Genomic DNA, 27315 nt, shown 5'->3' on the forward strand with positions numbered 1-27315 from the left:
GGGCCTTTGTGGCACTACCTACAAGTGGCTGTGTGGCACTACCTACAAGTGGGCTGTGTGGCACTACCTGCAAGGGGGCTGTGTGGAACTACCTAGAAGGGGGCTGTGTGGCACTACCTACCAGGGGGCTGTGTGGCACTATCTACAGGGGGCTGTGTGGCACTACCTACAAGAGACTATGTGGCACTACCTACCAGGGGCTGTGTGGCACTACCTACAAGGGGGCTGTGTGGCACTACCTACAAGGGGGCTGTGTGGCACTACCTACAAGGGGGCTGTGTGGTACTACCTACCAGGGGGCTGTGTGGCCCTACCCAAGGGGGCACTGTGGCACTACCTACCAGGGGCTGTGTGGCACTACCTACCAGGGGGCTGTGTGACACTACCTACAGGGTGCTGTGTGGCACTACCTACAAGGGGACTGTGTGGCACTACCTACAGGGGGCTGTGTGGCATTACCAACAAGGGACTGTGTGGCACTGCCTACCAGAGGCCTTTGTGGCACTGCCTACCAGGGGCCTTTGTGGCACTACCTACAAAGGGCCTTTGTGGCACTACCTACAAGGGGCTGTGTGGCAGTATCTACAGGGGGCTGTGTGGCACTATCTACATGGGAATCTGTGAGTGGCGGGCTGATGGTCATTTTAGTGAGAGTGCTGGGCTGATGGTCATTTTACTGTGAGTGTCGAGCTGATGGTAATTTTAGTGAGACTGGTGGACTGATGGTCATTTTATTGTGAGTGGCGGGCTGATGGTCATTTTACTGTGTGTGGGGGGCTGATGGTCATTTTACTGTGTGTGGGGGGCTGATGGTCATTTTACTGTGAGTGGGGGCTGATGGTTATTTTGCTGTGAGTGGGGGCTGATGGTCATTTTACTGTGAGTGGGGGGCTGATCATTTTACTGTGAGTGGGGGGCTGATGGTTATTTTGCTGTGAGTGGTGGGCTGATGGTTATTTTACTGTGAGTGGGGGGGCTGATGGTTATTTTACTGTGAGTGGGGGGCTGATGGTTATTTTGCTGTGAGTGGTGGGCTGATGGTTATTTTACTGTGAGTGGGGGGCTGATAGTCTTCAAGTGGTTTCTACCTCTGAGCTCCAATTTAAATTAATAGGAGGCAGAAAAAGTTCCTGTAGGAATTTTGAGGCAGTTTTTTTTTTTTGCCTTACAAAAAACGCTGTGTGAACATACCTTAAGAGTGTAGTGCTTGTTTCTAGCCATTTTCTGTCTTTCTCTAAAAAATGTTTGGTAGGGGTGCCCTGAGGAAATTTTATTTTTCCAGTGGTGCCTCGAGTCTGAAAAGATTGGGAAACTCTGTACTAGGTTACAGCTCAGTTCGTCGTGGGAATGGGGCCTAGGTGAGTTTTTGTTTGGGGGCACAGTCTACAAGGGGGAGGTGGGGGGCTGTATGGCACTGTCTACAAGAAGGAGGTGGGAGATTATGGCACTGTCTACAGGGAGGCTGTATGGCACAATCTACAGGGGGCACTATCTACAAGGGGGGTTGTGTGTGGCAGCCAGGGGAGGGGGGCATTATACTGTGTGGGGGCCACTAAGCAGACATTATACTGTGTAGGTATACTACATGGGGCAATATAGAGTGTGTGGAACTTAGGAGGCATAATACTGAGTGGGCACAATTAGAGGACAAAATACTATGTCCTTGACGGGATTATAATATATTATATTCTTAAATATTATTATTATACTGTGTGGGGGCACTAAAGGGGCATTATACTGTGTGGGGGCACTATTTGGGGCATTATACTTTGGGGGGCATTATACATTTTTATGGGTGTTTTTTTTAATGATGGGGTGGGGCGCTGAACGATCATTTTGCACGGGGCGCCATCTATCCTAAGGCCGGCCCTGGATGTACTAACCTTCTCTCGTGGGATTGAGTATAAGGTACATGTACAGTATGTGACCCCACCTATGCTTGTTTTGGAGATTTTGGAGCTATCACATGATGACTGTCTGTATCACATGCATTTTAATATTGCAATTTGACATTTGCCAATGCTACTTATAACATTATATTTCTTGTAGGGATCTTTTGAAATGTGGACAGGCTACCATACCTCACCTGGCAGAAAGACTCACCAAAGAACTAGTAGCCCATATCTTCGTAAGTATGCAAAGTGTAATAGTTATGAGATTTTCAGCTTAATAAGTTTCAAATGCTGAATTTTTTTTAAATCCGGCAACAGATTTTTCTGACATTTGTGATAGATCGAACAATTGTTTGACACAAAACTGTTTAATAGTTCAGAATCTCACAATTTGGAAAGATGAAGACTCAGTAAAATTAACCAAATTGATTATAAATGTCAACCCTTCCACACAATTTTGTTTTTTACATTTAAATAGGTCAAAAATCCCATCGGGGCTCCAATGTAAATAGAGAGAAATATAATGGAAAAATAAAGCTAAATATAATCTTCATCTAAATCAAGTTTGGCAGAAGATAACCCCAGAAAATTACTAGAAGCAGCTGCCGGAGGTTGAGCATACCTGTAGAAAGCACTTGATGAGTGTCTACTTGGTCCCAAGCAGCGGCATTCCTTACATACAGTACACTATATGGACAAAAGTTTTGGGACACCTACACATTACACCTAGAGGAGACTTTATGACATTCGATTCTAAATATATAGTCATTAATATGGAGTTGGTTTCCCCTTTGCAGCTAAAACAGCTTCCACTCTTCTGGGAATTAATTTATTTATTTTTTTTACAAGATTTTGGAGTGTGTGGTAATTTTTGCCCATTCATCCAGAAGAGTATTTGTGAGGTCAGACACTGATGTTGGGGGAGGGTGTCTGGCTCACAATCTCCATTCTAGTTCATCCCAAGGGTGTTGGATGGGGTGGAGTTCAGGACATGCGGGCCAGTCAAGTTTTTCCACACCAAACTCACCCACCATGTCTTTATGGACCTTGTACATTGGGGCACCGTCATGCTGGAAAAGACAGATCCTTCCTCAAACTGTTCCCACAAAGTAGGAGGCTACGATTGTCCACAAGGTCTTGTGTGCTGAAGAATTAAGATTTCCCTTCACTGGAACTAAGGAGCCGACCCCTGAAAAACAACCCCATAATAATATTATCCCTCCTCTACCAGACTTTACAGTTAGCATAATGCAGTCAGGCAGGCTGCGTTCTCCTGGCATTCATCAAACCCAGACTCATCTATCATACCGCCAGATAGAGAAGCGTCACTCCACAGAGCACGTTTCCACTGCTCCAGAGTCCAGTGGTGGCGGCTTTACACCACTCCATCTGACACTTGGCATTATGCTTGGTGATGTAAGGCTGGCATGTCGCTGCTCGGCCCCCATGCCATGAAAGTCCCGGCGCACAGTTTTTGTGTGGCTGTTAATACTAGAGGAGGTTTGGACTCTGTAGTTATTGAGTCATCAGAGCGTGGGCGACTTTTTCTTTCACTATCTTCCTCTTGTGGCGGTTCCTTCCACTTTACAATAATAACACTCACAGTTGATGGTGGAATATCTTTGAGGGAAGAAATGAACTGACTGGTTACAATGGTTGCGTCCTATTACAGGACCGCGCTGGAATTCAGTGTCATCATTACAACGACCCATTCTATCACAAGTGTTTGTAAAGGCGACTTCATAGCGAGAGCTGGATGTTATACCCCTGTGGTAATGGGACTGAATGAAACACCTGAATTCAATGATTAATAGATGTGTCCCAATACTCTTGTCCATATAGTGTATATAATCTACTTAAAGGAACACTAAAAATAGAAAATGCGCACTTGCCTCATATTGCAATTAAAACTAAGACATATATAAAGAAATCTTCTCTGTGTGTCCCAGGTTCTCAGCCATATCCCTCCCTCCTCCTCTTCACTGTCCTATGTCTTGCTATAAGACAACTGGCTGTAGCAGGAACCTTTCCCTCTCCCCTGTCGGCAGTAGAACAAAAAGTTTGTTAAGCCCCACCCATTTGTTAGGTCCCGACCTCAACGTTTCACTAGCCAAAAATGGAACAGATCAGCAGGACACTAACCCCTGTGTTCTCTCTTTGTATGAGACTGCTAGTTTCAGGAACATGTAGAATATCATGCAGACTGAAACTGTACGGCCAAATATATCTCCTGTTTACTCAATTATTTCTAGGTTTTGTGTTCCTTTAAATTGCTACTTTGCAGGTGTCACTTATCAGGTTCCGGCGCAGAGTTACAGCATGAGTTGGAGTCCAGAGCTGTATTCACAATTCTGCTGGCAGCAACGGGAAACAGTCAATATTCTGTTGATAGACCCCTAACTGGACAGCTGAACTCCTATAATGCAATGCTTTGTGGTCTACTGTGTTCTGGGAGAGCCTATTCTCCCTACATGAGACTTTTGTACAATACCTGGTAGAAAAAATTTTGTTAATAACCAGAGCTAGTACTGTACAGACACTGAACATGCAGGAGTTTCTGGAATTAATGGAGATTTGAGATCTCAATGTCTCATAGGTCAGAAACAACAGGTTTTATTTTTAATATAGATAAAGCTGTTTGGATTGTTAACACATTTTTGCTGATTTTTCCTATTTTAGAAAACATTACCTAATATAGATCAACAGATCAGAAGTAAGCTTCGTGAGGCAGAGGAGCAGCTTCTACAGATCGGCTTAGGCGTGCCTGACACAGAAGACGAGAAGACTAAATTTATTATAGAAGTAAGTAAATATTAAAAGGTTTGTGCCACGACTATGGGGTATGTGGACCCACTGGGCCACTTGACCGTAGCGGAGTAGCAGCTGGCCAAACAATAGTCAATAACCATTTCTAGGACAAGAGTACCTGGAGAGATGATTTGGCAAACACTCGGCATAGCAGACACGAGGCGTAGCAGACACTTTGCACTGATAACACTTTGCACTGATAACACTTTGCACTGATGACACTTTGCACTGATGACACTTTGCACAGATGACACTTTGCACAGCTGACACTTGGCACAGATGACACTTGGCTTTGCACTAGAACAAACACAATTACTGGATACGGGATACAGGGTACAGGAACACATGATACAATTAAGGGACCATTTGCAGTAACAAACATGGGCAAACACAACAACGCTCAGGCAAGGAGAGGAAGGGCAGAGCCCTTTTTAAAGTCCAGGGTTTATAGGGTTTGGTTGGCGAACTTTGCATTGGTGAGTGCGCTTGCCCTTCATGGCCTGGAACAAGCGCGTGAGCACACCTTACAGGACTCCTAGAGGAGCAGCAGCTGCATGTGCCGGCTTCTCTGGTGAGGGAGACGCCGGCATGAAGAGAATGTACTGCGGTCGCGGCTGCCGTAAAGTAGGACGGGCCTGGCGGTCATCGACTGAGGGCAAAACAGTTTGTCTGGTTTCAATTTTTTTATATCCTTTTAGGGAACTCTGAGTTGATGGAGGAGGGGTCCGCATTCAGTACCCTGATCTATTAGCAAGACTGATAAGCCCCTTCACCCTGGAAGACCCAGTATGTCCATGCATTACAAGGACAGCCCAGTGATTTCAGTGGCCACTGTGTAATGCTTCATTTCTCCTGTGGTGGCACTGTAGGGAAATTAAATACTTGCTGCCTGGATACTCCAGAGAGTACTCGTTACCTATGAATATTGAGAGATAATTTTAAGTAGGCAAAGTGATTTTTTTGCTTTTATCCTGGCAGAAAATTCGAGATTTCGATGATTCAATCACGAAAGTTGTAAATGGGGATGAAGAAGGAAGCAGTGAAGACTTAAAACTTTTCAAAAACTTAAGAGAACTTTTTGAATCTTGGGAAAAGGCAATGCAGGATTCATGTGCAGTATGTAAGTGTGACGCTCCATCCCCCAGTATGACAGAATTTACATAATAAACTTCTCCCAGCAAAAAAAAAAAAAGGATTTAGCTTTAATTACTGTTGCTTATATAGCGCCAACATGTTCCGCAGCGCTGTATACATATTGTAGTCAGTCACAATGTTGTGTCCATACCTCATATACATACTAGGGCAGTTTTACATAGAACAAATTATCTGTACTTTTTTGTGCTTTGGCTTTTTATTTATTTATTTTGTCCAGAGCTTTACAGTCATACAGCGTCACCCTGGAGACGCGGTAAAATTGCGCCATTACCACAACTGAGCCAAGACTTTAATGTTTCCCTATGTAAACCCAAAAATTTCAAGTGACCTTATGCCGATCTGACATGTTTAGTTTTTTTACATGACACCGCTCTGATAACTGTACTGTAACGCGCTGTGCACCTGTGTGTCCATCACATGATCAGGACGAGCATGTTCGGTCCGTGATATACGGTCCGTATGTCGGTCGAATTTCCCGGACCGAACACAGTGCAGGGAGCCGGGCTCCTAGTATCATAGTTATGTACGACGCTAGGAGTCCCTGCCTCGCTGCGGGACAACTGTCCCGTACTGTAATCATGTTTTCAGTACGGGACAGTAGTTCCGCGGAGAAGCAGGGACTCCTAGCATCGTACATAACTATGATGCTAGGAGCCCGGCTCCCTGCACTGTGTTCGGTCTGGGAAATTCGACCGACATATCACGGACCGAACACGCTCATGTGAATCCGGCCTTAGATGTCACAGCCAATAATGAACGCAGCATTTAACTGGTGTGACAGAAGGCATAAGACATTGCAATACATATCGCATGGTGAACAGCGTATACAAAATCCCATAGAAAAATGGCAGAAGTGCAAAAAGTCGTAGGTGTGCCAAAATAGTACCAATAAAAACTACAAGTCGTCCTGCAAAAAAATAAGCCCCCATGCAGCTACGCCAGCGCTAAAATATAAAAGTTATTGCTTTTAGAATATAGCGACAAAAAAACAAATGTTTTTTGTTTTTTTTAAAAAAAAAGTGTTTTTATTGTGCAAAAGTCGAATAAAATAAAAAAATATATATATACTAGTATGCAATTTCTCTGTAATCGTAATGACGCGCAGAATAAAGTTATTATGTTATTTATTCCACACAGTAAATGGTGTCAATTTAAGAGGCAAAAAAGCATTGGCGGAATTTCAGGTTTTTTTCCATACCCCCCAAAAAAAGTGTATAATAAGGGTTAATTAATATATTATATGTACGCTTAAATGGTGCCATTACAAAATAGAAACGTTAAAATTAAGCCAATGTTAAAGTTAGTAATTGTAGGAGGGGATGGGGGTGAAAAAAAAAGTCAGAAAACCCCTTTAGGGTTGCACACGATGCGTATTACGTGCGGTTTTGCGTGTGGCAAATCCGCATCGTAATACAGTACCAGATTTTTTCTGCACGTAAATTGACCTGTGGTGTGTATTTTAAAATCTGCAGCATGTCAATTTATCTTGCGTTTCCGCTTGACAATTGTATCTGTCTAGTTTTAAAGAAAAGCGCATTCAAATACGCAGCAAAAAAACGCACCTATTTCCGCATCAAAATGTAAAACCTGTGGTATTCCGTGCGTATACCTGCGGTTTTGATGCGTATTTTCCCACATCTAATTACGCAACGTGTGCATTCAGCCTTAAGGCCCAAATTAGGCTGGTCACTAAAGGGTTACACAATAATTACTAATGAAGCTAAACCAAAGTTCCGTGCACAAGTTCTCAGCTCCAATATTTATGACAATTGGTTCAGAATAATATAAAGTCTTTACATTTCAGTTGTAAATGAGCTGAGAAGAGAAAGGGATGTCTACGAGAATCAGTATCGGGGCCGCGAGCTCTACGGATTCATCAACTACAAGAAATTTGAGAACATTATGAGCAAAAATATAGGGACATTTCAAGAGCCGGCTATACATGTGCTGCAGGAAGTCACTGGTAAGATAATTCTGTGGTGGAAATAGACCGTATGTGTATTACACCTGTTTATGCCTTGAAGGGTATGTAGACTTCTGCAACCAACTTTTTTAATTTTGTTTCAATGTATCTTCTAGGGTTTTGGGTATACAGCTCTTATGCAGACTTATGAGTAGTGTGATCCTGCAGTCACGTGTCGCTCCACTTTCTCCGCTCCCTGTAGGTTAACACTGCAGAGAGAGTAACGCATGACTGCAGGATCAGACTACACATGGGTTGTTTGTAGTCTGTAACCATGGAGACACATAAGTCTCCATTGGAACTTTAGAAACAGTAGAAGATTTGCTCCACTTTTTATTTTAGATTCATTGGAGAAAACAAAGTTGGATACAGAAGTGCACATCGCCTTAGTTATTACACTTATTTGTATAAAGTTTATGGGATGGGTGTCCCTCGGGTGCAATAATATAATGCTATGTTTTCCTTTAAGAATTGCATGTCAGTATTTTTTATAGCTATTGACTTGCATGTTCGCCCCCCCCCCCCATTGAAATTAAAGGTAATCCTAAAATGAGTACTTTTTCCATATCCCCCAAGGTGTACATGCACTTTTTTATTATCGCAAGTCTAGGAATAACTTCTCCTTGTGGAGTAATCCAAGTAGGCACCGAAGACATTAGGGCTCGACTATAAAAGTAATCTGAGGAAAATAGAAAGATATGGAAGCTGAGAGCAATAAACAGACTATGTATACCTGTGTTCAAGCTGGGTGACCCGGTGACTAAAGACAATTCCCCAGATCTTCCAAAATGACTGACTTTGTTTGCAGCTTCCTGTCTGTAGCTACAAAATGAAGAGCAGCTCTGAAGCACAAACTGCTACTCCTAACATGGAACAGGAATATTCATGAGCAAATTTTAAGTTTTACTATTTGGATGGAGAAGTGCTTTAAAATACAGGTTCACCGTGGTCAATGAACGGGGGGCAGTGGAGGAAAAAGTTGTATATATTTTCAATCTAAATTCCTTTTTTTTTTTTTTTTCTAGAACTCATCCAGAAATGTTTTAGAGATGTAGCTTCAAAATGTTTTGCTCAATTTGAAAAGTTTCACACTGCTGCCATGGTAAGAGTATAATAATGAAATTCTGTATCGCATTCATCATAGCTTCTGTATTACGTATTTGTTAGTATGTCTATGGTCTCCTGCAGGTTAGTGTCGGCGCTGTTCACACTTACTTTATTGCCAGTCCGTTGTAGTCTCCGGTATTTTTGATGGTAAGAATAGCGCAATCTACAAAAAAAATACTAGAACCACAATGGTAACCTGCCGGGCCCCATTATAAGTCAATATGTCCCATAAGGATTTGTTAGTATCTATTTAAAGTGTACCTGAACTTTCATAAAACTTTTGACATGTCATAGTGACAAGTCAGACGTTTTGATTGGTGGGAGTCAATCACTGTCAATCACTACTGGCTTTAAAAGACGTCAAAAACCGAGCGTCCACTCCCCTAGAAGAAGCTGACTAACATCAGCGAAACGCGCGTCTGGACAAACCCGGCTGTAGATTAGGGACAGCTTAATCGAGGGATATGTGATTAATGCTCGTAGCTATGAACTTTTTTGCCCCGCTCTGCTTAAATGCGGCGTTCGCATAGCGGAGCAATCTAAACAGAGTAGCGAGAAGTTACGCTACTCGGTGAAAGCGGTGCAGTGTATATTGAGTTGCACGCCCGCCTGCAGTGACAGAGTGGAGAGAGAGCGGCATATAAAATCCCCGCTCTTCTCACACAAACAGCTGATTGCTGTGACCTCTGCTGGACACGCCGGCTTGAGGAATTTGTTCTCACTAAAAACAAGTGAGAGCGACTTAGAGAAGCCGAATAAAGTGCAGCAGTGTTATATTACTTTGTTCACTGTGATTCATGCTTAAAAAATAAGGCTGACACTGACGACAATACTTTAAAAGAACATGTGATGGCAGGAAGGAGGTGAAGGGAAAGTGAGCCCTAATCTACCCACCGCCCTGTCCCTGCCTACTTGCAACGACCCGCCCTAGGCGACGAGGTACAACTGGGCGGCGGTCCCTACGCTGTCTAAGTGCACAGGAAAACAAACAGGGAACACGCAAGGGAAGGGGCAGTAGCCACGGAACGCCACGAGGAAACGGAGCGGCGAACGAACAGTCAGGACCAGGACGAAGTGAGTAACCCGAGCGGGCACGGAGACAGAAGCAAGCCAGGGGCAAAGCAAAGCAAAGCAAGTCAAGTCAAGGAGAACTGCAGCAAGGCAGAAGCACGGCAGAAGCAGGCTGGAGCAAGCAGCAGTGGGGCCAGGAATCCAAAAGAATAACAAGCAATGAGGAAGAGAAAACTGCAGGTATAAATGGACAGGGGGCGGAGCTAACTCTGACTGACCAGGCCGCGATAGGCTCTCCCACTCCTGAGCCTGCCACCCTGATTGGTGGGAGCCGGTGTCAGTCTAAGAGGTCTGGCCTCAGGTGTCGACTGATTAACCCTGGGAGTCTCCACAGACGTAGTGCCTGGCAGATCCTTTACAGAACAATAGCTGAACTTTAGAGGCGGCGGTTCCTGTTAGGTTGGTTCACCAATCTCGGCTATGTTCAAGCTTCACGCAAAGAGCAACAACATTCTCCTAAAAGACACAAGTGCGTGTGTTCACCTTACACTCAGTGTGTCTTTTAGGAAAGTCTGAATTGATACATTCTGGATTCCAGGTTATTTAATAATTATAACTGTGTTTGCCAATATTTACTCCAGCACTTGCTTAGGCCTCATGCACACGGCCGTGCCCGTAATCCTGGCCGGCCTTAGAATAGATGGTGCCCCATGCGAAATTACCTTTCGGCGCCCCATCCCATCATAAAAAAAATGCCCCATAAAAAACTATAATACCCCCCAAAATATAATGTCCTATGTAGTGCTCCCACACAGTATAATGTCCCTTTAGTGCCCCCCATACAGTATAATAATAATATTTAATTATATAATATATTATTACCCCTTCAAGGATACAGTATTTTTTCCTCTAATTGTGCCCACACAGTATTATGCCCCCTGTAGTAACCCTACACAGTATAATGTCCACTTAGTGGCCCCCACACAGTATAATTCCCCCCTCCCCTGGCTGCCACACACAGCCACACCTTGTAGATAGTGCCCCCTGTAGATTGTGTCATACAGCCTCCCTGTAGATAGGGCCATAACCCCCCACCTCCCCCTTGTAAACAGTACCATACAGCCCCCCTCCTCCCCCTTGTAGGCAGTACCCCCAAACAAAAAATAAATTGTACTCACCTAGGCCCCGTTCCCACGACGAACTGGGCTGCTCCACGACGGGATCCTTGCATAGGCCGGCGTGATCCTGTCGCCTAGTACAGAGTTTCCCAATCTTTTCTCAAGGCAGCACTGGAAAAATAAAATTTGCTCAGGGCACCGTGACCAAAAATTGTTCTGAAAAGACAGAAAACATCTAAAAACAAGAAGGCAAAAAAAATCTGCCTCAAAATTCCTTCAGGAATTGACATCGTAGTTTGAACTTTTTTTTTTGCGTTTTTTTTAAGCCGTTGATGTGAATGCAAAAGACACAGGAAAAAAAAAGCACCAAACGAGCGCCGCAGGTATTTTCTGCCACCTATTAATTTCAATTGGAGGTCAGAGGTGGAAACCACTTGAAGACCATCAGCCCCCACTCACAGTAAAATAATCATCAGCCCCTCACTCACAGTTTAAAAACCATCAGCTCCCCCACTCACAGTAAAATAACCATCAGCCCCCCCACTCACAGTAAAATGACCATCAGCCCCCCCACTCACAGTAAAATGACCATCAGCCCCCCCACTCACAGTAAAATGACCATCAGCCCCCCCTCTCACAGTAAAATGACCATCAGCCCCCCACTCACAGTAAAATGACCATCAGCCCCCCCTCTCACAGTAAAATGACCATCAGCCGCCACTCACAGTATAATAACCATCAGCCCCCCCCCCCCCCATTCAGTGTAAAAACCATCAGCCCCACTCACAGTATAATGACCATCAGCCCCCTGTGGCTGGGGATTCCTCCCCGGGAACGCTCCGCTTGATGTCTCTGTCCATATACGACCATCCATTTATGGACCATTACATCAGGGCTACTCCTGGAGTGGACGGGAATTTTGCTTCTGGAGTTGCCCCAGATGTCACTGTCCATATATGGCCACACGGGGATTCCGCTCCTTCAGGGAGTTACAGTGGCGCTAGTAGATCGCAGAGCAGGGAGATACCTCCCTGCTCTGCTATAGTGGCGTCGCTAGCGCTGTAGCAGCCGCAGTGGATGCTAGCGGCGCCACCGGCGGTGGGGGGAGGGCCCTCCTGAGGGGCAGCACAGGCGCCCTCATGCCCGGTGTAGCCGCTAGCAGCCTCTATGGCTGCTACAGAGGTAAGCGACGCCACTGAGAGAAGAAGCGCACGGGCAGAAAGTCAGGTGCTGAGTCGTCGGGCCCGGGCACTTCTGAAACAAGCAGGGGAAGGGAGCCAGTGCAGCGCCCCCTTCCACCTGCTGGAGTAATGCTCCCTGTGCAATGGCACAGGTCACACACCCCTAAGGCCGGCCCTGCCCGTAATCACAGCTCGCGATTGCGAGCACGGCCGGCCGCTGACACCCGCGGGCCGCATTTTCATGTCGTACTCCCATACAAAATATGGGAGTACGGCCCGTAAAATAAGAAAAGTAGGACCTGCTCCGTATTTTCCTGCACGATTCTACGGCACAGACACCTATTCGTAGCGCTACTGAAAGGTGTCCGCGGCCAATAGAACCGGGCGGTTCTCACCACAAGGGCAAGGGGGAAATTGCCTAAGGAATTGTATCCCCTATTTATTGGGTCAAGATAGAATCTATTTTTTGATCAAAAAAAATAATACAGAAGAACGATCACCTGAACATGATGTGCAAAGGTCCTAAAGGTCACTATACACATCAAATGACAGTCGGCCAAATCTAATGATTTCTGTGGCTGGCTCGGTCAACTATCTAATGTGTATAGGGATTTCTCAAATTTTCCCCACAGCAAATATTGGAGGAAAGAAGGAGCTGGTATATTGCATCTCAATGTGTCTATTCATTTGGTTCTGCAAGAGATAAGCGGCTGCCAGAAGAGTCTTGAAACGGCTTATATACCTCTTCCATTGGAATACACCTGCATGCTCAGCTGAGTGGTCATGTAGCTTTAGAAGCCGAGCGGAATTAGTGTTGGCCAACAGCTATCTTAAATGTATTGGCAGCTTAAGCATGTTAGAATTGCTGGGTAACCTAAGTTTTCTCATATTGGTATAATATTATGGGAATGCATTGGGGTTTCCTGCAGTCATTTTTCCCACTCTTTATGGGAACATTCAAGAGATTGTTTACAATGATAATTACCTTCAGGCAGTGGCGTAGCAATTGCGACCGGGCCCAGAAGCCAGGGGGGCCCGCAGCCCCCCGCACCACATCAATGAAAAGTTACTATAGTAACTGGGGCCTATGTAATAAACTATGCGGGCCCCTATTACTATAGTAACTGACAGTACTTACCCCTCCTCATCCTGGAGCGCATCGGAGGTTCTGACGTCACAGCGCTGCGCACAGCGTCCCGACACTTGATGGAGTGAGGACCTGCGGCCGAAGAGGAGGTAAGTTTCATTTTAGTGTCTTGCTGATGGGTTGGGGTCAGACACCCGGGACCCCCGCTAATAAGCTGTTTTGAAGGGGTTGCAGCCGCTCGTACGAGCGCTACTTCCCCTTCATTCCGGTCACTTTCTCACACTGAATCGCCGACAAGGACGTGTCAGCGATTCACAGTGTGAGCAAGTGAGGGAAATGAAGGGGAAGCAGCGCTCGTATGAGCGGCTGCAACCGCTTCAAAACAGCTGATTAGCGGGGGTCCCGGGTGTCTGACCCCAACCCATCAGCTATTGATGGCCTATACTGAGGATAGGCCATCAATGTTTAGGGACTGGACAATCTTTAAAGCCTACCGTATGTTAGGCTTAGATACAGGGCCCCCGCTTATACTGCATAAGAATACTGTCTGCTGCACCCTGTATCTAAGCCTACATTAGGCTTAGATACAGGGTCCAACAAACAGTATCACACATGCACATGGGCCCTGTATCTAAGGCCCTGTTCACATCACTACTGCCCTTCCGTTGAGGGGTTTCGTCTGGTTAACCACTCAACGTAAAGGCAAACGGAAACCTTAGCTTCCGTTTGCATCAGCATTGATCTCAATGGTGATGGAAACTTTGCTAATGGTGTTTTGGCGGAATCAATAGCGCAGTCGACAATGCAAAACAACAGAACCCTGCCACAACGGTGACAAACGGAAATCTTTAGCAACATTTCCATCACCATTGAGATCAATGGTGAGGGAAACTGAAGCAGAGGTTTCAGTTTGCCTTTCTGTTGAGGGGTTAACCCGACGGAACCCATCAACAGAAGGGCAGCGGTGATGTGAACAGGCCTTTACTATTGTTTTTTTTTTGTGTGTTTTTTTACAGTTTCGGTTGTTGGACTACGTCGGATTCCAGGTCTACTTCGATGACGGCTTTTTTATTCTCAATAAAATGGTTACTGAGGGTTGTGTGGGGGTGTTTTATTTCAATAAATCTATTTTTTCTTTGTATTTTTTTTTTAACTTTATCGCTGCCAACTTACTAATGGCCGCTGACAGATTGACAGCGTCCATTACTAAGGCGGGGCTTAGTGTTAGCTGGTGAAAAGGCTAACACTAACCCCCATTATTACCCTGGTACCCACCGCCACCAGGGGTGCCAGGAAGAGCCGGGTACGATCCAGTACCTGACCATCTGTAGTGATGGTCGGATACTGGGGTGACCGCAGGCTGGTATTATTAGGCTGGGAAAGGCCAAAAACAGTGGCCCTTCCCACCCCGGTAATGCTAGCCTGCTGCTGCTGTGTTGTATCTGGCTGGTTATGAAAAATGGGGGGGACCCCACGTCATTTTTTTTTTATACATAATTGGACAGCACGATGTGGGGTTCCCCCATTTTTCATAACCAGCCAGATACAACACAGCAGCAGCAGGCTAGCGTTACCAGAGTGGGAAGGGCCACTGTTTTTGGCATTTCCCAGCCTAATAATACCAGACTGCGGCCGCCCCAGTGCCCCTCTGTCACTACAGATGGTCGGGTACTAGATCATGCCCGGCTCTAACTGGTGGCGCTGGGTACTAGGGTAATAATGGGGATTAGTGTTAACCTCTTCATGTCTAACATTAAGTCCCCACCTTAGTATTGGGCGTTGTGAATCAGACAGCGACAATTACTAGCGCGGTAGTTATAAAGTTTAAACAAATACAAAGACATAGATAAAATATTTTATTTAAATAAAAATTCCACACAACTCTCGTTATCCATTTTATTGAGAATAAAAAAAAAAACACAGTTATCGAAGTCGTCCTCGAATCTGAAGTAGTCCAACAACCGAACTTGTAAAAAAACAAACACACAAAAATAATTAGTAACACATAAGGAAAATAATTATTATTCTTACCTTTCCGGGGTCCAGCGCTGGAGCTGCAATGTCAGCGAGCTGGGGCCTATATCTAATCCTATCATGTGTGATACTTTCTGCTGGGCCTTTTATCTAATCCTATCATGTGTGATACTGTCTGCTGAGCTGTGTATCTAATCCGAAAATGTGTGATACTGTCTGCTGAGCCACTGTGTCTAATCCTATCATGTGTGATACTGTCTGCTGAGCCACTGTATTTATTCCTATCATGTGTGATACTGTCTGCTGAGCCACTGTATCTAATCCTATCATGTGTGATACTGTCTGCTGAGCTGTGTATCTAATCCTATCATGTGTGATACTGTCTGCTGAGCCACTGTGTCTAATCCTATCATGTGTGATACTGTCTGTTGAGCTGTGTATCTAATCCTATCATGTGTGATACTATCTGCTGAGCCACTGTGTCTAATCCTATCATGTGCGATACTGTCTGCTGAGCCGCTGTATCTAATCCTATCGTGTGTGATACTGTCTGCTGGGCCCTATATCTAATCCTATCATGTGTGATACTGTCTGCTGGGCCCTATATCTAATCCTATCATGTGTGATACTGTCTGCTGAGCCACTGCATCTAATTCTATCATGTGTGATACTGTCTGCTGGGCCCTATATCCAGTGGCGTAGCTATAGGGGTCGCAGCGGTCGCACTTGTGACCGGGCCACTAAGCCTTGGGGGCCCACGGGCCCCCGTTGCCATACAGCATGCTTCCTAAAGAAATCTTCTGTGCCAAGCCGGCACTTCCTGGTTACGGTCACATGGTACACTTAGTGTACCATGTGACCGTATTGTCACGTGACACGGCTTCCAGACAGTGGAATGGAAGAGTCGGTGCGGAGGACTCCAAGTAAGCTGCAGTCTGTAATGTAATGTATTGTGATGTAATGTGTTGTGTTGTAATGTAATGTCTTGTAATGTATTGTGTTGTATTGTGCTGTTTGCGGTGGAGAGGGGGGGGGGCGTTAAATCACAGCCCCCCCTCCTTTCTCCACCGCAAACTGCACAATCCAACACAATACAGTATAGTATACATGAATGTATGAGAACAGGGCTGCACCTGTGTAATACAGGCACTTCCCCGCTCCTGAGTCCTGACATGTGCGCGCCGTCAGGATGATGCGATGCGGCCGGCGCTGCACTAATGAGCGTCGGCACTGAAGACAGAACATGGCGGGCGCGCTACAAAACACCCCCATGTTCTGTCTTCAGTGCCTGAACCGCCGCTCATTAGTGCAGCGCCGGCCGCATCTCCTCATGCTGACCGTGCGCGCACTTCCTGTCAGGAGCGGGGAAATGACTGTATTACACAGCCACAGCCCCGCTCTATAACGGCGGAGATCAGAGAAACCTCTCATCTCCGCCGTTATTCCCCTGAATGCTGCGATCACAGCGGACTGCAGCATTCAGGGGAAAATGAGAAGGGGGATGCCCCTTGGATTGCGTCAGACAGCCCAGGGTCCATTGAAGGACCCCAGGGCTGTCTTACCATATTTCCTGTTGTTAGGGCATATTTAGGTATGTCCTAACAACTGCCTGTGTACTATCTGTCCACAGGCTAATGTACTGACATATATCTGATATATGCCAGTACATTAAAGTTTAAAAATAAAGTAAAAACAAAGTAATGTTAAATAAAAAAAATACACATTCACCTTTTTTACAATAAACATTAAAATAAGTCTCAATACATAAAATACACACATTCAGTATTGGCGCGACCGTAATAACCTGCACAACAATTTTTTTGCATCATTTATGATGTGTACGCCGTAAAAAAAATCAAATAAAAACTGCTTTCTATCACTTATTGTGGGGCACGAGGTGCGATGATGAATTTAACCTCCATGTGCCTCACATTCAGGGCTCATTTACACGAGCGTGTTACACGTGCGTCGCATGGACCTATATTAGTCTATGGGGCCGTGCAGACAGGTGCGTAATTTTCACGCAGCGTATGTCCGCTGCGTGAAAGGCACGACATGTCCTATATTTGTGCGCTGTTCGCGCATCACGCACCCATTGAAGTCAATGGGTGCGTGAAAACCACGCATGTCACACGGAAGCACTTCCGTGCGAACTGCGTGATGCGCGCAACAGCACTGTAAAGGATGAATGAAAACAGAAAAGCACCACGTGCTTTTCTGTTTACAAACATCCAAACAGAGTGTCATAATGATAGCGTCTGCACGAAAATCACCCAGCCGCGCATCATATGGTGATGACACACGCAAAACGCAAAACGCACACGCTCGTGTAAACCCGGCCTAATAGTAATTAACCCCATCATGTACCTCACACATTAACCCATTATGACTGAGAAAAATGACGGGATTAATTACTATTAATGTGAGGCACATTCAAAATTCATCATCACACCTCGCGCCTCACATCAGAAAACTAAAGAACTTTTTTTTTTTTATTACTGTTCACAAAGTAAACGAAGTATCGATATCGGAGTCCAAATTTTGTTATCATGACATCCCTACACTGTGGGTCGCGTCCCCCTGGGGGTCGCGAGTCACTCACCGAGGTCCCGGTTCCATTCAATCCTGGAGCAAGGAGCTGACATCTACTTGATCCAGCATTCCCTGTGCCCTGAGCGGCTCGACACAATCTGGGAACCCGACGTGGGAACGGGGATAGGTAAGTAATTATGCTATTTTTCTATTATGCACATATTGGGGCATTATACTGTGTGGGGCTGTTATGGGGGGCATTATACTGTATGGGGAGCATTATACTGTATGGGGCTGTTATGGGGGGCATTATACTGTATGGGGAGCATTATACTGTATGGGGCTGTTATGGGGGGCATTATACTGTATGGGGCTGTTATGGGGGGCATTATACTGTATGGGGCTGTTATGGGGGGCATTATACGTTATGGGGCATTATACAGTGTGGGGGGCATTATACTATGGGGACTGTTGGGCAAGGCGTCTGGGCATAGGCGCGCGCAGGGGTCTGATGATGATGGTGGTGTTGGGGAGTGGTAGGGGGGCCCAAGCTGAGTTCTTGCACCCGGGCCCATGAGCCTTTAGCTACGCCCCTGCCTATATCTAATCCTATCATGTGTGATACTGTCTGCTGAGCCGCTGTATCTAATACTATCATGTGTGATACTGTTTCTTGAGCCACTGTATCTAATTCTATCATGTGTGATACTGTCTTCTGAGCCACTGTGTCTAATCCTATCATGTGTGATACTGTTTGTTGAGCCACTGTATCTAATCCTATCATGTGTGATACTGTCTTCTGAGCCACTGTGTCTAATCCTATCATGTGTGATACTGTTTCTTGAGCCACTGTATCTAATCCTATAATGTGTGACACTGTCTGCTAAACCGCTGCATCTAATCTTATTCATAGCTTTAGGGTCGTAGTGCTATAGATATGCTGTCTCATGTATATATATATATATATATATATATATATATATATATATGCACATATTCATATACGCACACATTTATTTTTATTTTTTTTTGGGGGGGGGGGGGGGGCACATATGTATTGGGGCTATTCCCCCTGATGTTTTATGTCCCTAGTGACGCCCCCGGCTGCTAGTGCTGCATTGTTGGATCACTTAGGAAACCCAACGATGCAGCTGAAAGCTGGGGGCGATCGGCCCTGAGAAGTTTTTTTTGGGGGGGCCCAAGAAGAACCTTTGCATCGGGGCCCATGAGCCTTTAGCTACGCCCCTGCCTTCAGGATATTCTTATAATTGTGGTACCATATGTCAATTTGTTGAAATGGAAAGAATTGGAGGTGTAACAAATATATTGGAATCATTCTGGAGCTCTTGATTCTGTATACATTGTATTTTAAGAAAATTGTGCTTATTCCCACTTGTGTTTCATGTTTGCACTCTCTTTTATTCTGGGTACCAAGGACAACATTGAAGATATTTCTCTTAAGCAGAAAAAGGAGGCTGAGGGGATAATCCGTTTACAATTCAAAATGGAGAAGATCATATATTGCCAGGACAGTCTGTATTGTGAAGCATTGACATCTATACGATCTGCAGACAGGGGAAATGTCCAGAATGATCAGAGGAAACTGTCAATGAATGAACTGACCTGTCATTTGGAGGCATATTTTAAGGTACGTCATCTCTATACAGAATTTCTAAATATCAATGAAAAAAGTAATAAAAAAATCTGTCCAAATGTAGGACCCACAATGTACCTGTTTATGACATAAAAGTCAATTATAGTAAAATCCCTTTAAAGAGTGTCTGTCAGCTCTCCTGTGTGGTGTAGTATAGAGGAGCTGTCAGCTCTCCTGTGTGGTGTAGTATAGAGGATCTGTCAGCTCTCCTGTGTGGTGTAGTATAGAGGAGATGTCAGCTCTCCTGTGTGGTGTAGTATAGAGGATCTGTCAGCTCTCCTGTGTGGTGTAGTATAGAAGATCTGTCAGTTTTCCTGTGTGGTGTAGTGTAGAGGATCTGTCAGCTCTCCTGTGTGGTGTAGTGTAGAGGATCTGTCAGCTCTCCTGTGTGGTGTAGTATAGAGGAGCTGTCAGCTCTCCTGTGTGGTGTAGTATAGAGGAGCTGTCAGCTCTCCTGTGTGGTGTAGTATAGAGAATCTGTCAGTTCTCCTGTGTGCTGCAGTAAAGGGGATCTGTTAGCTCTCCTGTGTGGTGTAGTATAGAGGATCTGTCAGCTCTCCTGTGTGGTGTAGTATAGAAGATCTGTCAGTTCTCCTGTGTGGTGTAGTGTAGAGGATCTGTCAGCTCTCCTGTGTGGTGTAGTATAGAGGAGCTGTCAGCTCTCCTGTGTGGTGTAGTATAGAGGATCTGTCAGTTCTCCTGTGTGCTGCAGTAAAGGGGATCTGTCAGCTCTCCTGTGTGGTGTAGTATAGAGGATCTGTCCACTCTCCTGTGTGGTGTAGTATAGTGGATCTGTCCACTCTCCTGTGTGGTGTAGTATAGAGGAGAAGTCAGTTCTCATGTGTGGTGTAGTATAGAGGAGTTGTCAGCTCTCCTGTGTGGTGTAGTATAGAGGATCTGTCAGCTCTCCTGTGTGGTGTAGTATAGAGGAGCTGTCAGTTCTCCTGTGTGGTGTAGTATAGAGGATCTGTCAGTTCTCCTGTGTGGAGTAGTATAGAGGATCTGTCGGCTCTCCTGTGTGGTGTAGTATAGAGGAGCTGTCAGTTCTCCTGTGTGGTGTAGTATAGAGGATCTGTCAGCTCTCCTGTGTGGTGTAGTATAGAGGAGCTGTCAGCTCTCCTGTGTGGTGTAGTATAGAGGATCTGTCAGCTCTCCTGTGTGGTGTAGTATAGAGGAGCTGTCAGCACTCCTGTGTGGTGTAGTATAGAGGATCTGTCAGCTGTCCTGTGTGGTGTAGTATAGAGGAGCGGTCAGTTCTCCTGTGTGGTGTAGTAAAGAGGATCTGTCAGATCTCCTGTGTGGTGTAGTATAGAGGATCTGTCAGCTCTCATGTGTGGTGTAGTATAGAGGAGCTGTCCGCTCTCCTGTGTGGTGTAGTATAGAGGATATGTCAGCTCTCCTGTGTGGTGTAGTATAGAGGAGCTGTCAGCTCTCCTGTGTGGTGTAGTATAGAGGATCTGTCAGCTCTCATGTATGGTGTAGTCTAGAGGATCTGTCAGCTCTCTTGTGTGGTGTAGTATAGAGGATCTGTCAGTTCTCCTGTGTGGTGTAGTATAGAGGAGCTGTCAGCTCTCCTGTGTGGTGTAGTATAGAGGATCTGTCAGTTCTCCTGTGTGCTGCAGTAAAGGGGATCTGTCAGCTCTCCTGTGTGGTGTAGTATAGAGGATCTGTCAGCTCTCCTGTGTGGTGTAGTATAGAAGATCTGTCAGTTCTCCTGTGTGGTGTAGTGTAGAGGATCTGTCAGCTCTCCTGTGTGGTGTAGTATAGAGGAGCTGTCAGCTCTCCTGTGTGGTGTAGTATAGAGGATCTGTCAGTTCTCCTGTGTGCTGCAGTAAAGGGGATCTGTCAGCTCTCCTGTGTGGTGTAGTATAGAGGATCTGTCCGCTCTCCTGTGTAGTGTAGTATAGTGGATCTGTCAGCTCTCCTGTGTGGTGTAGTATAGAGGAGAAGTCAGTTCTCATGTGTGGTGTAGTATAGAGGAGTTGTCAGCTCTCCTGTGTGGTGTAGTATAGAGGATCTGTCAGCTCTCCTGTGTGGTGTAGTATAGAGGAGCTGTCAGTTCTCCTGTGTGGTGTAGTATAGAGGATCTGTCAGTTCTCCTGTGTGGAGTAGTATAGAGGATCTGTCGGCTCTCCTGTGTGGTGTAGTATAGAGGAGCTGTCAGTTCTCCTGTGTGGTGTAGTATAGAGGATCTGTCAGCTCTTCTGTGTGGTGTAGTATAGAGGAGCTGTCAGCTCTCCTGTGTGGTGTAGTATAGAGGATCTGTCAGCTCTCCTGTGTGGTGTAGTATAGAGGAGCTGTCAGCACTCCTGTGTGTTGTAGTATAGAGGATCTGTCAGCTGTCCTGTGTGGTGTAGTATAGAGGATCTGTCAGTTCTCCTGTGTGGTGTAGTATAGAGGAGCGGTCAGTTCTCCTGTGTGGTGTAGTAAAGAGGATCTGTCAGATCTCCTGTGTGGTGTAGTATAGAGGATCTGTCAGCTCTCATGTGTGGTGTAGTATAGAGGAGCTGTCCGCTCTCCTGTGTGGTGTAGTATAGAGGATCTGTCAGCTCTCCTGTGTGGTGTAGTATAGAGGAGCTGTCAGCTCTCCTGTGTGGTGTAGTATAGAGGATCTGTCAGCTCTCATGTATGGTGTAGTATAGAGGATCTGTCAGCTCTCTTGTGTGGTGTAGTATAGAGGATCTGTCAGCTCTCCTGTGTGGTGTAGGATAGAGGAGCGGTCAGTTCTCCTGTGTGGTGTAGTATAGAGGATCTGTCAGCTCTCCTGTGTGGTGTAGGATAGAGGAGCGGTCAGTTCTCCTGTGTGGTGTAGTAAAGAGGATCTGTCAGCTCTCCTGTGTGGTGTAGTATAGAGGAGCTGTCAGCTCTCCTGTGTGGTGTAGTATAGAGGATCTGTCAGCTCTCCTGTGTGGTGTAGTATAGAGGAGCTGTCAGCACTCCTGTGTGGTGTAGTATAGAGGATCTGTCAGCTGTCCTGTGTGGTGTAGTATAGAGGATCTGTCAGTTCTCCTGTGTGGTGTAGTATAGAGGAGCGGTCAGTTCTCCTGTGTGGTGTAGTAAAGAGGATCTGTCAGATCTCCTGTGTGGTGTAGTATAGAGGATCTGTCAGCTCTCATGTGTGGTGTAGTATAGAGGAGCTGTCCGCTCTCCTGTGTGGTGTAGTATAGAGGATCTGTCAGCTCTCCTGTGTGGTGTAGTATAGAGGAGCTGTCAGCTCTCCTGTGTGGTGTAGTATAGAGGATCTGTCAGCTCTCATGTATGGTGTAGTATAGAGGATCTGTCAGCTCTCTTGTGTGGTGTAGTATAGAGGATCTGTCAGCTCTCCTGTGTGGTGTAGGATAGAGGAGCTGTCAGCTCTCCTGTGTGGTGTAGTATAGAGGAGCTGTCAGCTCTCCTGTGTGGTGTAGTATAGAGGATCTGTCAGTTCTCCTGTGTGGTGTAGTATAGAGGATCTGTCAGTTCTCCTGTGTGGTGTAGTATAGAGGATCTGTCAGCTCTCCTGTGTGGTGTAGGATAGAGGAGCGGTCAGTTCTCCTGTGTGGTGTAGTAAAGAGGATCTGTCAGATCTCCTGTGTGGTGTAGTATAGAGGATCTGTCAGCTCTCATGTGTGGTGTAGTATAGAGGAGCTGTCCGCTCTCCTGTGTGGTGTAGTATAGAGGATCTGTCAGCTCTCCTGTGTGGTGTAGTATAGAGGAGCTTTCTGCTCTCCTGTGTGGTGTAGTATAGAGGATCTGTCAGCTCTCGTGTATGGTGTAGTATAGAGGAGCTGTCAGTGAGGGTAGGAGCAGTTTGTAGCATACAGAGGATTCACTTCCTGACTTGCGAGCTTTTAAAGGGAATGTTTTAAAGGGGATGTTTTTTTTTTTTAGTTTAACAGTTCGTATTTACATGATTAGACATTGTCTTATTTTTTTGTTTATTTTTTCACAAGTCAGGAAATATTATAAATTAGATTCTAATTTATAACATTTCCATGTGCTGGTCACTAGAGGGAGCAATTCCCAAAATTGCAACATTGGCATGTGGTGAAGCAACCGCATTACTTTATGCTGCAAATTTGGTGTGGCAGAGAAAATATAAAAATTTTATTAGCATATATCACAAACAATTAAAAAATGAGTCATACAGAGCATGAAATAAAAACGTTCAAAAATCGCAGGGAATGCAGGTACAAAGAAAATGGGGACAAAATCCAGTGGGTGTAGCAACCAGACTGATTACTTTGTTGTATGGTGGTCTGCACAGAAGTCCAAACTCATGTTTTGTAAAAGGCAACAATGTGCAATGACACTAATGTAAAGTAATGGACAAAGTGCAAGTCTGTAGCTAAACTCAATCACCCATATAACTGCTTGGGAAGCTAGAGAGTAAAGATGAATATTGCTCAAAAGTAATTGTTATGGTAAACACAAGCAGCATGGGAGAAATGAGTTAAATAACATACCCATGATACTGATGATATCCCTGCGATGAGAGACCGTCAAACCCGACGCGCGTTTCGGCGGGATGCCTTCGTCCGGGGGTGGTGACCGTGTCATTGCACATTGTTGCCTTTTACAAAACATGAGTTTGGACTTCTGTGCAGACCATACAACAAAGTAATCAGTCTGGTTGCTACACCCACTAGATTTTGTCCCCATTTTCTTTGTACCTGCATTCCCTGCGATTTTTGAACGTTTTTATTTCATGCTCTGTATGACTCATTTTTTAATTGTTTGTGATATATGCTAATAAAATGTATATATTTTCTCTGCCACACCTTTTTGTGTTAATTGTACCCCAAACTCTATAGGTTATATATCAGTTATTGAGGGTCAATGCACCAAGTCATACTTGGTTTCATATAATGATCTTGTCTCAAATATAGCATTGTCTGCTACACTGCGTTACATTCATTGGCAAGATTGCTTCCTGTCTGTACCAATAGGTGTTTTGCTGCAAATTTGGTGTAGATACACACGCTCTAGCTCTAGTGAGCTCACAGAATCCCCCCTCCCTCATCCTGGCTAGTGCCAGGAGAAAGGAGGAGGTTGAATGTTCAAACCTCCTACACTGTGTGCCGCCATTTTTTGAGCGAATACACAGTGTAGTATGCTTACATACAGTGGTAATTACACAGTAAAACACAAACATAACTTACCTGCTCCTGCCGCCGCCGCTGCTCCCATCACTCCGTCCGCTCCCTCCGCTCCTAGTGCTTGCTTCTAATCACATTTCCAGAAGCCGCGACCGGAAGTAGTCATCTTACTGTCCGGCCGCGGCTTCCGGTCCACATGAAAATGGCGCCGGATGTCGCTTTTCTTTTGGACTGTGTGGGAGCGGCGCATGCACAGTTGGCGTACACCATAGTGAATGGAACGGCTCCCGTTCGCATTCTCTATGGGGATGTATGTGCCGTATTCCATGTCTGTATGTGTCGTTAATCGACACATACAGAGATGAAAAAAAAAATGGCAGCCCCCATAGTGAAGTAAAAGTTTGAAAAAATAAAAAAGTAAAACACAAACACACAAATAAATAAAATGTATTTTAATAACACACTAAAATCAAATTTATATAAAAAAAAAAAAATTTGCGACACTCATCCTTTAAATCGTAGCTCAAAGCCTCTTCTTACTATACACAACATAAGAGACGATGGTAATTTTAAAATAACACAGTTCTCCAAAAACCGCACTACCAGGCCCAGATCTTCTAAATGCTCTTCTGAGAAGTGTTACCTTCTGCAGTCCCTGACCCTTCCGCAATATTCGATCGGGCCTACAGGTGGCCACAATCCCCTTATAACATATATTAAAGTTGTATTGACATGTGCTACTAATTTTTAAACAGGCATTATGATATGTTAACACTATATAACTGAGGATAAGAACATTTATCATCATCGGCATGTTTTTCTCTTCCAGAACACCACCACTCGTTTGTCAAATCAAGTCCCTCTTATCATTCAGCATTACATTCTATACGAGTTTAAGGTCGATCTACACTATCGAATGATCCGTCTACTGGAAGAAAGAAACAGGACTGACTTACTTGAAGAAAAAGACGGCTTGTCAGGAGAGAGACAGAAGCTGAAGGATCAGATTCAGCGACTCAAGCTTGCCCGTGAACGTTTACAAAAATTTTGAATCAATATGAAGGATCATTTAACCTTTTTTGCTTTTATCCTATAGGAAAATATGCCCCGTTAATCAACTTTTTTTCTAATGGCGCAATTGGCGGGTAATTTGGGCTCAATCTCCGTTCCCCTTTTTCATTTGTGTACTGCTCAGTGTGTACAGCTCCTATGTTCACTCTCAGTTGCATCGGCCACACATTTTTCATATAATCACGGCTCTATGTCAGACAGAGAATGGATGTACCCTGTCTACAATTTGCAGCGGAAAAGTGGCCAAACCTGTACGGTCACTCTCCAGGAAATTCAGAAAAAACATATACTGTGCATAATTTTGTAGCCTTTTTTTCCTATGTAGAATTGTGGTACTTTCACTAGAAGACCAATTAATAAACGTCTTTCAAATCTTGAATGCCTAGTAGTTGAGCCCTGCCGTGGATGATATTGAGGAGTATGATAAGGGTCCCAGGAGCATTTGCCCCTTTTACCCTCTCTATAATCTGGCTCTAGTAATTTAGCGATGCAGCATGTTTTTAACCATAAATGTTTGACATGGGGCTTTAGGAAAAACATAGTTTAACCCAGGGGTCTCAAACTCGGCCGGGTAAGTGGGCCACATATAGAAAAAATGTGAAGTTGACGGGCCGCATTACTTCCAAATTTGATACAATACAAAATTATTGTTAATCAATTAGTTATTTGAACTACTATAACACTATATTACTATAATAATAATACTACATTACTAGAATAATAGCGCTAGGTTTAAACTTAACGGAAATTTCTGTGTTTTCTCCACGTGTATATTTCAACAATCCAGTTTTCCAGTATAAGTGTCGCTAAATGCAGTCCGGGTTTCTCAATTGGCAGCATTTGGCAGACACACAAATGTCAAGATTGGGCAGCCCCTTTTTAGATAGTGCCACAGAGCCCTCTATAGATACTGCCACAGTGCCCTCCTTTGATACTGCCACAGTGCCCTCTGTAGATACTGCCACAGTGCCCTCTGTAGATACTGCCACAGTGCCCTCTGTAGATAATGCCACACACCCCTAGTTAATGCCTGTGTCCTCTGTAGATACTGCCACACACCCACATGACCTGCCTAAGTAGAGTCGTGTGTTAGTGAACCTTCACTTATCCCTTCCTATCCCTCCACCCCCACCTTTAGAAAAGACACGTGACACCGAGGTTGGATGTGAAATGGCCACAGCAGCCGTTTATTAACTTCACAGTTTTATAAAATACCATTTAAATCCGAACCATTCGGATAACTAATTAGGAATCCAACCAGAGAATTCCTTCTAATAATTCACATGACCCAACATGGGTCAGAATCATAAATAACAATTTAACGTTAACATTAATCCGAGCAGGGGAAGACCTTGAAGCCATTTTAGATATTCCTTTTTAAACACCCCGAGTTAGCCATCTGCAACCACCACCAACCAATTACCTCCAGCCGTAAACCAGCTCGGAGGCACCGCTCACCTCTGCAGATGGCTCCAACCACCAGAAGACCACTTCAAAGGGATAACACCCGATGAAGTCTTCAACCATGTACCTTTTTTGGGGGACGCATACCCCCGATGCGACCCCCCCACCATTTTGTACTGACTGACCTCAAGGACTCCCCCCGCCACAGTGAAACAGGCCTTGACCACCTTAAGCCTGTGAGTTCCGCCACACCACCACCGCCCTTTCAATTCCCTCTGCT

The 27315-nt window shown here is 45.0% G+C and overlaps 1 protein-coding gene across 2 annotated transcripts in view; it reads left to right on the forward strand.

The window, feature by feature from the left end:
• LOC142741644 (interferon-induced GTP-binding protein Mx2-like) overlaps positions 1 to 25987 on the forward strand; it is a 61405-nt gene extending 35418 nt beyond the window's left edge. For both annotated transcript variants that reach the window (XM_075850996.1, XM_075850998.1), the window contains 7 exons: positions 2050 to 2128; positions 4572 to 4694; positions 5679 to 5820; positions 7660 to 7818; positions 8844 to 8920; positions 19264 to 19476; positions 25390 to 25987. In XM_075850996.1, coding sequence (XP_075707111.1) covers positions 2050 to 2128; positions 4572 to 4694; positions 5679 to 5820; positions 7660 to 7818; positions 8844 to 8920; positions 19264 to 19476; positions 25390 to 25611 — 1015 coding nt within the window. In that variant the 3' untranslated portion in view covers positions 25612 to 25987. The remainder of the gene's footprint in view (positions 1 to 2049; positions 2129 to 4571; positions 4695 to 5678; positions 5821 to 7659; positions 7819 to 8843; positions 8921 to 19263; positions 19477 to 25389) is intronic.
• The last annotated feature ends 1328 nt before the right edge of the window (positions 25988 to 27315 follow it).

The sequence above is a fragment of the Rhinoderma darwinii genome, chromosome 2 (assembly GCF_050947455.1).
Source record: "Rhinoderma darwinii isolate aRhiDar2 chromosome 2, aRhiDar2.hap1, whole genome shotgun sequence".
NCBI lineage: Eukaryota > Metazoa > Chordata > Amphibia > Anura > Rhinodermatidae > Rhinoderma > Rhinoderma darwinii.